The sequence below is a fragment of the Corvus cornix genome, chromosome 2 (assembly GCF_000738735.6).
Source record: "Corvus cornix cornix isolate S_Up_H32 chromosome 2, ASM73873v5, whole genome shotgun sequence".
In the NCBI taxonomy this organism is placed as follows: Eukaryota; Metazoa; Chordata; class Aves; order Passeriformes; family Corvidae; genus Corvus; species Corvus cornix.
In genome coordinates, this window is record NC_046333.1 from 149,886,936 (window position 1) to 149,899,485 (window position 12,550).

General features: G+C 40.4%; 1 protein-coding gene across 1 annotated transcript in view; it reads right to left on the reverse strand.

Annotated features, from left to right (window-relative positions):
• Positions 1-465: 465 nt before the first annotated feature.
• KCNK9 (potassium two pore domain channel subfamily K member 9) overlaps positions 466-12,550 on the reverse strand; it is a 102,890-nt gene continuing 90,805 nt past the window's right edge. Inside the window, 1 exon segment of the mRNA XM_010404722.4 lies at positions 466-11,586. Coding sequence (XP_010403024.2) covers positions 10,745-11,586 — 842 coding nt within the window. The 3' untranslated portion in view covers positions 466-10,744.

Genomic DNA, 12,550 nt, shown 5'->3' on the forward strand with positions numbered 1-12,550 from the left:
AACAGTCATTCGCGACAAAATCACATCATAAGGACAAAATGAGGGCCTGTTCCTGGCTTCCCTGGTGACTTACCTGGATGGCAACAACAGTACAAGCTGCCCAACGCTCCATCCCAAACAAGGAATCATGCTTGTGCTTCAATGCAGTATCTGCCAGCTAAAATTAGCACTGAGACCCACTTCCCCTCTTTTATTAGGCAGCCTGGATTAATAGTTTTGTGAGTGAAACACTGATCTCCTCAAGTCAGGAGAAGTCATGCTTTTCAGTTTGATACCCTAAGATCCTGCCCTTTAGCTCCACAAAGTTAAGAAGGGGGGAGTCTCAACAGCTAGCTCCAGCCCACCATGCACTGACTCTGCTCTTATGCCTCCTCTAAGCAGTTTATTTTTGCTTATACTGAACTGCAGTCATTTGGGAACAGCACCGTTGGGTATTTGATGAAGGTTCATACTTCACTCTGCACGTACTTTTGTCAAAAAAGCTTTTATTGCAATGCAAAATATCTTCTGTATATGACATCTTTCTGCCCCCCCCAACCCCCTTAAATTTAATGAGTAATCCTTTCTGGGTTTGTACATTGTGATTCTTGTGTGTATGTATGAATATATATACATATCTATATATCTATCAATCTATAGATATTATATTAATACAATCATATATAAATCTGGACCTATATCATTTTATATATACACATATCACTGGATATATGTGTGTGTGTGCATATACATATACATACATTACATATACACTATATACACATATATGCACACACATACATATCATATAATCATAAACATCTGTTGGTTGTCAAGGGACTTTTCTTTAACAAAATAAGTTCCATCAGTGGATTTTACTTCTGTAGTGCAATTTTACAGGAAGTTAACATTTCCACATTCAATATAAAAGAAACAATATACATTTGAAAACGTGCCATAGGATTTTTAATGAAAAAATTAGAAAAGTGCATTATTTTACAACACTACAGTAAATGATTCTTTTTTTTTTTCTCTGTAAAGACATTGTAAAATATATACAGGGTTGCGTAGTGCATTCATTACAAAAAAAAGATGCAATCCCTTGCATAAATTACATATTGTACAGGGGTTCGCTGTCTACTTGGACTTGTAAACATTTGTGTGATACAGTTTTCATTCTTTAAGTAAGCTGCAATACATCTTATTTTCATTTCACTGTTGTTGCATTCTGACTCCAGTACGGCATTCTAAGGCCATGTGTGAAGGCATCCTCTCCCATGACGGAGAAGGCCAGGAGAAGAAATGAAAACACAAAAGTCTTTAATTTGGTTCTTTGTAATCAAGTTATCACTGGTTTAACAAATCACATCTTGATGCTTATGACCTGATCACTCTCCTTTGCGAGGACCAGCTCAACAACTATGTTGAAGTTTAGAGGTCTGAAATGAGCAGAGAAAGCAGCTTCCAGGAGGTAAATTCCCAGTGCAGTCTCCACAGCCAAGCAGCCCCTCTTTCTAGATGACCATTCCCCTAATGCTCTGTGTGCTGCACAGAAAATGTATCAACCAGGGTAGAAATTTAGATTTTTGCTCTATCTCAGGCTGTTGAGGGCCTTTAGAATGCCGTCAATACACCGTCGGTAAGTCCGCATATGCACATTCAAAGAAGTACAAAAATGCACCAAAAAGTGTCAAGAGATCCAAAAGAGACACAGCATCAACACACACTCACAAACACACACATACACGCACGCTTCTGTCTGAGCAGGAAGGCTCAGTCTCCAAAGCAGGATTCACAATTTAATTTCAACATGTATGTGTGTTTGGAAGAAATCCAAGAATTTCCATATAAACTCCTTAGGTCCCAAATTGAACACTTTTATCCCTGTTTCTCATAGATGAACAGTTTGTTGAAGTAAGAAATTGCACCTTGAAGAGACAGTATCCACATTCTTTTGGCCTACTGGAAACAACTGTTAAGCCCCCCTCCCTTTCCCCATTGACCTATCCAGCTCCAATTCATTTCCTTTGCCATCGTGTCACTAGGATCAAAAGTTTTACTTGATACTCCTCAATGGCGACAAACAGTCACACAAATCTTAACAAGTCAAGGGAAGAGGAAAAATAAAGCATTTTTTTTTCTTCCACAGTTCACTCCTGACCTTGCAAAAAAAAAAAAAACAAAAAAAACAAAACAGATGGATTATTGGTTGTATAGCATATTATAGGAAATCTGCATTCTGTAGAAGAAAGACAGATTAGGTTTGCATTCTGAAGAATCTGCCACTGCCTCATAATTTCTGCTTATTCCTTAGTTTTCAAAAGGTTTGTAGTAGACAGGACTCTTTCTGAAGCAGATATTAGCTTTTTTTTCAGACAAGGTCAACCCAACAGTACCTACACCCAAACTAACTTTGTGGGCATTAAATAATTTTTTTAAGGTCCAAAAAAGCAGTTCAGAGTGGTAACCAAGAAATTACTTAATAAACCCAGCTGCTAGATAAACTGTCCTAAACCTCTTGTGACCTGGACACTGGCATCCCCCTCTTGTTATGCAGGTATTACACTTGTCCTCCAATTAGCTGAGTAATTCCTGCACTAAGAATTTATACAGAAAGTATCTGCCACAATGTAAATGCAACTGAACAGTTGAAAAGGAGAGAAATTGCCACAAGAACATCAAGTTGTGTTGGGCAAACCAGTTGTGTTGGTCAGTGGTAACCACACAGGATTCAGCTCTTCCCAAGAGAATAAAAAGGGCACAGTATCAACAATCAAGAGGAATTTCCCACTGATGCCTTTGACATGTGTCTCTCCATGTTAGGCATTGAGAAGATAAGCTAAAAAGGATCTTTTCTAGAAAACATGCACAGCAGTAATGAATTCTTCAAAGAAAAGAGAAGTCACATGGAAATACCAGTCACCATAGAGCAACTGGAGCTTCAATGCTGAAGAACTTGAAAGGAATGTGCAGTGAAGATAAAAAACCCAACTAATTGCAGCGCTAGAAGGATCTCATATACATGTCTTTTGCCCCACTTGGCCAGGCTTTTGGGAAGACAGCAGCTGCTAGAGCAATCAGAAGAATTTGGCAGTTTTGGTAGTCACAACCACGATGAATTGCTGTGACCGGGCCCCCAGATCCATTTGGATGACTGGCCTAATGAAGACAATGAGATGTGCCCACTGCTGCAAGCTGAACAAGAAACTTCACCACCCATTTCACCATTCAGAAGGGGTTCTGAGAAGAGCTTCAAATCAGAGAGGTGAGTTAAATGTGATAGATACTTCACAGGAGGCATTAAAAAAACAGCTGTAGATCTATCTGAAGGCACTGCCACTGAAGTTCCATGTCTTGGTTTCTAAGGAGAATGCTGCCCTGAGCTCTCACCCAGAGTGCAAGTCAGATATCAGCCCTGAATTCAGTGGGAATTAAGAGCCTCACTGCATTGGTGATGAGCTAAAATCCCTTCCCCAAATTCTTCCAACACCAGCTCCAGCCAACATGCCAGGATGATGCTTGTCAATAGGGCAGCTGAGGCATGACCCCCATGTCAGAAGTGATACTATCAAACAGGCCTTTTGGAAATTGTTTTGTAGAGTTGCAGCTTCAGACTCTGGGAGGCCAAATTCACTTACACAGTCTACTTCAGATAATCTAATTAAACGTTTTTACCAGATTAATTATCCTCTGAACAATAATTGTGATTAAGGAGCTGCATACCCACTCTGTAGAGAGAGCCAGCGATAATGAAGTAATGTTATTTCTCTAAAGGCCAGTTTTGATGATATTTTGACATGTAGAAATTGTTCAAACACAGTCAATATGAAGAGGTTTCTTTGCTATATTGTGACCTCCTGAACCCAGCTAGAGAAGCTTAGTATTTCCCACACATACCAGTGGCTCTGGGGAGATGCTATTGAAGATGGACAAGGACACCACAGTTCAAGACTTTTGGATTTGCTGCAGGCAGTAGGATGGTTGGTGTAACTTATCTCTTCCATGGACTAGGAGACAGAAGGTGCTCTAGAGGACCCAATTTCCCCTACCTTCCCTTTGAGACCTGCATTGGTAAGGTGGTCTCACCACAACAATCCACTCCACTATGAACCAGCCCTGGTCCATCCTTCCCACACCTCCTGCCACTCCTGCATTGGAGGATGCTGGCAGATGACTAGAAAATAAACTAAAGCCAGAAGGCCATGACTCTTTCTTAATCTGAAACCTCACCAATGATCTACAGACAAGGAGCCAAACTACTGTGGCTCTTTACCTGCTTATGTAATTTGTGCTGGCCATTCTCCTGATGGCCTTCCCCCAAACAAAGACACTCCAAAGTTCTCCTCGTAGGCTAATGCATTGCATCCCAGCCAGGGAAGAAAGGATCTCACCCATTCAAGGTCATGCACATTGCATTTCCTATTTAATTCCCTACATATTGCTTTTAATCAATCTGTAGATTTCTTTTGTCAGTCATAATTAGAGAGGAACACTTCCTTTTCCAGGGTATAGCTGTGTAGCATAACACTTTTCATTAATAGATGAGGGGACAGAGTACAGAATGTGGCAATCTTGGGCCTGCATATACATCCATGAAATGGCAGGCTAATGAGTTAATGTCTGGGTGGGAAAGGGGGGAGCGAGTATGGAGAAAGCCAGAGGGTGGCTGTCTGTGAAATGGATCTCTCTTCTAGCCTCAAGTGTAGTGCTCTGGATACAGCAATTACTGCAAGCTGTTCCACAGGCCAGATAAACAATGAATCAAAGCCAGGATGGTGGTATCAGAACTCATGCATGAGGAAGATGCATTATGGAGCATAGTTTCAATTATTATATTTGCCAGCTCCACTTGTGAATTTGCCAGCTATGATAAATGTTATCATCCTGTTGTTTGCTCTGCGTTTCTCAAAGTGAACTAAAAGACAACGCAGCTTGGAACTGTGAATATTAATTATCAATAAAATTGCAACATTAATCTTTTCCCCGCTACCCCTCCTTTTTTTTTTTTCCCAATCTGTTCTGGGTGTTAATTCATGGCAGCACTCCTTACACTGACAGAAAGCAAGGTGAAGGAGGGCTTTGGGATATTTATTAATTACAATATTCACAGAAGGAGAGACAAATGAAGGCTGAAGGCTCCAGGGATACTATTTCCAGCCTAAAATTAGCAGGCAGCTTTGAATGACTGCATTCCATAAAGCAAAACACAGCTGCATAAATTATACAGGTTAACTGTTGGGTTTAGGTCTTACTGCTTTCCCTTAGGTTTAGGAAAGACTGTTCATGTTGAGCAGTAGTTGATAGAGTATCTAGCAGTAAATAGAAAAAAGGTTCACATTCCAGTCTCAGGAAAAAGGTACAAATCAGGACTAATTTCATAGTACTCAAATCAGTTGGCTTCAGAGGAAGGCCCTACCCAGGTCTTAGACAAGGAGAGGATTTGCTCATGTCCTCTTGCACTTGGGAGCACGAGGAGGAGGAAACAGCATCACTAAGATAATACATCCCAGGGACCAGCTCTACTTCGGATGGGCTGGCTGAATAAAATCTTGGTTTCAATGGAGAAAGCAGCAAAAACCTGACTGGAGAGCCAGGAACTCCATGAATCTCCTCATCAGCAGTAATCAGTGGAACACTGGGGTGGGCCTTGACTGATTCTACACAGATGAAAAGCACAAGAGTCCTTCAGCATCACCTCACAGCCGTTTCAACTGGAAATAAAAGAACTACTCCTGCTGCTGAGAACAATTTTTTTCCCCCAACTTTCTTTTTGCCTTCCTACTACTTTTTTGGGTAAAAGTTTCTTTGCCATATTTATTATATGCATCTTAAAGAACTGAAAACTGCATTTTGGCAAAGGGTTTCATCAGTTTTTCATGGTTTTAATTCAGCCTCTGAGCTCAGACTAACTGGCATAAGAGTCCCAGGGCACCTTCCATCTGTAATCAATTTCTTTGTGTCCAATGTCATTATTCAATTTGTTTCAATTTTGGTGCAGTTTTATGATAGCTAATCCTTTTTCTACAATTTATCTTGCTGAAGTTCCCAAAATAAAGTTTGATATACAAGTTAGATGACAGCAGGCTGGTCAGAAAGGCATCGTTTTCTTTTTCAGTTCTGTGAGTGTTACACATCTCTGGTTGATGAAAGTAGCAGTGGTGCAATTCTCATTGTAATTTGAGCAGTATTCCAGTCAGTAATAGTGTCTTGTTGAAATATGCATGAAAAAGTCCATAACATTACTGTAATGGACACACTCCAACACATCTCTCTCATCCGGCTTCCTCATAAAGATTTTAAATGACTGTCTTAATTAGATCTTAATATTAATGGGAATATTACATAAAGCTAAATGAAGACATAAACTTCAGCTGAAAGCTACTTCTACCCAAACCTCTGCCCGCTGGTCTGCACGCACCAAATAGCTTTGGAACATCATGCTCCATCTTGGTTCCACTGACTGCTCCTTTTTAAGCTTTTAGCAACAAATCAAGCTTTTTTTTCCTTAACAAAACTTACAAATCTGTCAGAGGAAACAAGGAATTACCTTGCTTAGGTCAGATTCACAATAAACTTGATTACTGACCTGGCATTTTATTGATCAAAGCACTAGGGAACTAATGAAAAAGTGTACAATACAGCAGATTAACTTGGTCACTGCCCTCTTTTCTTTATCTTTTTTTTGATTTTTTTTTTTTTAATAATGTCTATTTCATCCTAATGAGCTGTTACAGAGAGTTCAAACAGAAGTTTATTGCTGAAGGTCACTGTACATCTTCTCCATTCATTAACAACCAAGAAGCTATTTTGGACTCTTGAAGGAACATCCAAAGACCCCTTCTAGGGCTGCCCCACTACAGGCATCCCTGTAAAGCAGGTGCATGTCCAAAGTTCTGGCAAAGCAGTGCCAGTTAGATTAGTCAGGATATTCCTTACACAGTAATGAAGACCAAGTGGAGACTTGTGCCTGCATTGTTCTATTAAGTTTCCTCTTGTTTCTATATCACAGCAAGCTCAGTCAAAGCTATTTTGGTGCTTCACTGATCAAACTGATTTTTCCCTTTGATGATAATATGAAATATTATAGGATAATAGGGTTGTTATATAATCAAAGTCGACAGCAGGGAGCTAAATTTGTGTTGTTTTGATGAAGAGCACATTAGCGTGACATAAATAGACTAATCTGATTTATTATTATTATTTCTAATGCTTAATAATAGGGAAGGGTAGGGGAAATGAGACTCTGGGGAATGAGAGTGCATCACAGAGTGATAGCAGACATTAGGATGTCTAGTCATAAGCATCACCACTACTACCTGCTCGTAGCTGAATTTCAAAAGAGCGAGTAGGGAGCAAGAGAAGTTGTTCTGAAAGAAAAAACGTCTTAAGTGGAATAAACCCAATAATGTACCAGCGAAAATAGTCTGTGAATAGCAGTGTTATGAGAAGAAAACATGTAGGGCAATAAGAAGTCAGAGACAGAACTGACAAATGCTCAACTTTCGCTGACTGACCTTTCACATTTAACTGAAAAGCTGGGATTAACCTTGGACAAAAGCTTCCCTTTCATGATACTGTCTGTTCCAGTTCCAGACAGCCCAAGCCATTATTCACCCATCAGTCAAGAACCACAAAAATGACTAAAGAGAGAGGCAGATTTTGCCTCGTGTACTGATGTGCACACATGAGATTTCTTGTGCCTGGCTGCTCACAAAGCAAAGTCCTGCAAGAGTTTCCCTGCAAAGAAAACTCTTCAAAATGCAAGTTGTACAGACCTGTGGGCTCTTCAGCCAGAAAATAAAATAAATAAACATGTTTGAAAATCCCAAGGAATGCAGATACATTCAAGCAAAACACTTTCCCACAAACACACTCATTACAGCTTTTAGATTTAAAAGTATGGCTACGGACACCTACTCTGGCTCCTTCATATCAACATACACAGATTTCTTCCTACATCTACAAACTTCAACTAAGCTGAAGCAGAACTATTATAAAGCCATTGAGTTTTAATGCAAAGACTCTAAGTGGCAGATAACCCATGACATGCTGAGGTAAGTTTCTCCCCTGCTTAAATACCCCGTGTCCTAAAATTTACTCTTTATTTATGGTTCCAAAGGGAAGATTTAGCAACAAATCAGCTAGACTATGTAAAGTTTTCAGCTTCTCCAGTTCAACATGTTTTATAGGACATTTAAAGACTATTTTTATATGCAGCAGAAATAATAATTTCTTATTTTCTTAAAGGAAAAGAGAAAAAAAATCTAAGCAATGTTTTATAAGATGCAACTGATTTTTTCTTTTTAATGTTTTTGCTAAAAGTCCTGTTACCAAAATTCTCCTTTGCTAGGCACAGAATTCCACTCAAATTCTGCAAAACCCCAAATTTTTCCTGCTTCTCTCCAGTGTCAAATACACCCAGCAGCTGTACATGATATAGAGGTACATATTCCAGGCATACTTTTTGTTATCTCCATAGCAGGAAAAGAGACATACATTTATTTGCACTTCTGGGATAACACAAGCAAAGATGAAAAAAGTGAATTTGGAGAGCACCATGAACCCTATGGGCTGTCAGGGGAAGCAGCTTCTACGTGTCAAACACTGAGGTGGTTTAATACATCCTGGAACTGCTTTTTTAGGTATTCTTGCTTCAATCCTTCTGCCATCAGCATTTGCCCTAGGACATGGCACTGGCAGCACAGCATTGGTGCACCCAGCACGCCCCACACATTACTCTGAAGAAGTCCAGCCTCATCCATGCTCATTAAGAATCCTGTTAGTTCTTCACTAATCTTAATGGAGGATTTCATGCCACAGCAGTTTCTACACCCAAAGGAAGCTGCATAAGGGAGTCAAAGTCATGGATAACTTGCTTGTCATTTACTTATTGAAAGGCAGATGTGAGAACATGAGCATATTTGATAGTTAATAATTTAAAGCCAAGGAGAAGACAACAGAGGAGGAATGACATTCCTTATTTCTCCCTATTAATGCTCTTTATAGATGCCTCTTTGAGAGGGTATCAACATCCATCAGCACACAGAGCTCAGAGCTGGGCACACACCCTCTAGTTTTAAGGGTAAAAAAAGGATTATTGCTTTTACACTGAGAGCACAAAATGGTAGAATCAGCAGGAGGTGATTAGTGCCAAAAAGAAATGGGTTTTGTATGGCAAATTAGCACAGAAAGCGATTTAAAAGATAGAATTAAATCAGGGACAACAGTGCAGGTTCATAAAACTCCCAGTCCTACCCTTGTAAAATCAAAGATAAATCTCCAAAAGCACTAAATCCCACGTAATCACTGAAAATTCCTATTGTCTTAAAAGGGAGCTGGATTAGGCCTCTAATTCAGTTCTGTAAAGTCTGTTTGGTCCAGATGAACAACTCAGAGATGGACAATGTCCAAGGAACAATTCTATGACATGGTCTTAACATCCTCCACTACAACTTCCCAACACAACTGCTCCCACTGTTACCCTCCAAACACTGGAGTAAAGCTATTTTTGCCTGTTACTGCTAAATGCATTTTGCCTTTGCCTAGCAGAAAAAGCAATATCACATCTAATCTCACAAGTTCCCAGTGAGCCAAACACAAGATACTGTCCCTTGAATTCTTCCTGAGACCAACAAAGGCTTTCCATTATTTACAAATCAAAAGCATTTAGAGACAATCATCTTTATTTTTTTATTTAAAACAAGGAATGCCCTGTCACTATTATGTAAGAAAAAATATACATCCTCCTATTTATACCCATCTTAACCAAGCATTCCAAAAAATATAATTCCTATTCATGCAGGTAATTTCTGCACAAAATAATAATAATAATAATAATAATAATAATAATAATAATAATTTATCAATAAAATAAAATAAAAATAACAAAATACACTCTATTGTTCCAACAATTCTCCCAATTTATCTTAGAAATTCTGCTTGCAAATTGTTAGAACAGTTGAAAATTATAAAATTAAATATAGTTAAATTAATATGATTATTTGCTTTTGATTATTAATTCCATTGCTAGTTTTTCTTGTGTTTTTATTATGCATACCAGTTTTACAAAGTGCATGCTTTTTTTTTTTTTTTAAATTTTGAACTGGCAAGCTAAAATGATCCATCTTCTCCTGCCTTTTTTTTAATGTTAATACAATCTAAAATCTAGCATTAAGAAATTTACCATGATACAGCTGGTATATTGACTGCTTATGGCGCATGCTTGTCTTGGCAAAAAACAACCCAAAACAAATTGGCTCCCCTCCCACCCTCCCTGTTCCTTTTGGAAGCAATCTAAAAAAGCAGGCTGGAACACAATTGCTTCAAGGGCAAAAGAAAAAGTAATACCTGATGCTTTGATTTTTGTCACATGGCACTGGTTGTGGAATTGCACGCGCACAAACACGCACACGCACTCGGCACTCACACAGGCACACGCACACACACTACAACCTGCTTGTGAGGAAAAAAGTTTGTTAGGTCAGGAGTGCCAGTGGCACATGAAGGCTCTCAGCTGTGTGTGCAACTTTGGATTTGGTACCCACTTCACGTCATCTTGAATCCTCTGACATCCACCAAGGGGGTAATGTAAGGCATACTTTACTGGAACAGTAATAATCCATGCTTCATGCTCAAGAGCTGAGTCTCAGAGGAGGACTAACTTGCTCTACTCCCTTTGGCCTCGCTCCGTCTCACTCGAGGAACAAAAAACCCAAAACAACAAAGAACTGGGAAAAACAAGGAAAGCAAAACAAGACAAATCCCTTTAAATGGACTTTCGCCGTTTCATCAGCCTGTGGTTATCTGTAAAGCTGTGCAACCCAGGTGAGATGGAGCTGACAGGAGATGGGAAAAGGCTGTTTTTTAATGTGCTTGGCGAGATCTCCTCTATCTTGTAAGAGATGGAGTGAAAGTACTGGGGGTTCAGCTTCGAGCTGAACGAATTTTGGTGGGACACCACCCGGCTGGTGTACTCGTGGGACCTGTAACACATGCAGGAACAAACTGACTGAAGGTCTGTTACTTCGGCCTTGTACCGTGGCCGACCATGCTGGGAGTCCTCTTGGATGTGGATAATCATGCTGTTGCGGTTCCCTGCCAGGGACGCCCGTTCCTCAGCATCCCGCCTCTCGTCCTCACTGTTCATGGTCAAGAACCTGAGAACAACCAGATTTAGAAATGCCCCAATGACTGTCAACCCCACTAGAATGTACATAAAGCTAAAAGCCACGTAGAGAGGCTTTTTTTGAAGGGCCCCTTTGGTCTGCAGGGCCACATAGTCTCCAAACCCTATAGTAGTCAATGTTATAAAGCAGTAATAGTAAGCATGGAAAAAGCTCCATTCCTCGTACTGGGAAAAGGCTGCTGCTCCAATGCAGAGTGTCCCCATGCAGGAGAAGAAACCCACAGTGACCATGTTTTCCATGGAGACCTCGGTGCTCCTCATGCCACAGCACTTTTTGATGCGTTTCAAGAGGTACTTGACGAAGGTGTTCATGCGCTCGCCCAGGCTCTGGAACATGACGAGTGTCAGTGGGATCCCCAGGACCGCGTAGAACATGCAAAAGGCCTTCCCCGCGTCCGTCCCGGGGGCAGCATGTCCGTAACCTGGGAAGGGGGATGGAAACACAGGACAGTCAGCAGGGCAGGTGATGGCCACGGTTCCCCTGTCATGCAAGCCATGCAAATCGCTCTGATGCCACAGCCAGATCCACAGCTGCAGGGACACTGCAGTCACACCATCATCCCGTATCTCCTCACCCACGCCCTGTGTCTGAAGTTGGTAAGGCAAAGAACAGCAAAGCTGTTCACACAGGAGTGGGGAAGATGAAAGAATGGGCAATCCATTCTACCTCAAACAATGCTGAGTCTCCTAAATAAGGTTATATCACATTAATTAACTGAAGAAATTTCGTATCTGTCCAGTCTCACATGCAACAGTGGAAACTTTGGAAATAGACAGACTCTCCCACAGTGTTTCTGACAGTAGCTGGTGTTGCCCTGTCCCAAAACCAGAGTACAGTGATGGCATCCAAATTCTGTGTCTGCCGACAGCATGAAGTTAACAACATCCAGATCCACCACCCAAAGAAATTCCTTTTCAAACTCCTCCATACTGAATAAGCCTTTCTCCTAGACAATTTATGAAAGTCACTCATTACTGGAACATCATAGGAATTCAGGGGTTTAATGCCTGTTCTATCTTTACTTACTGGAAGAATAAACAACTTACCAGCTTGTGCCATAGTTTTACAGCTTTGACAGTTAGTATGGCAACGGCAATTTCATCAGGATGTTAAACTAATCCAGGACAGAGGATGGACCACATTTCACAGCACAGTTTTCAGATAGTAAAATCATGGCTAAGCCTTTATTCTAAATCAAACCATAAGCAGGGAGCTGTTTTGATATTATAATTACACCTTTTCACATTACATTGCTCTAAAAATCTACATTTCTTACAGCTGATATTTTAAGGGACTGTATCAAAGTCTCCAAAATGGGATGGCTGGTACCCACTTGGCCATGGTGTGCATTTACCATGTGGGTACCACAGTCTAGAGTCCCTTTA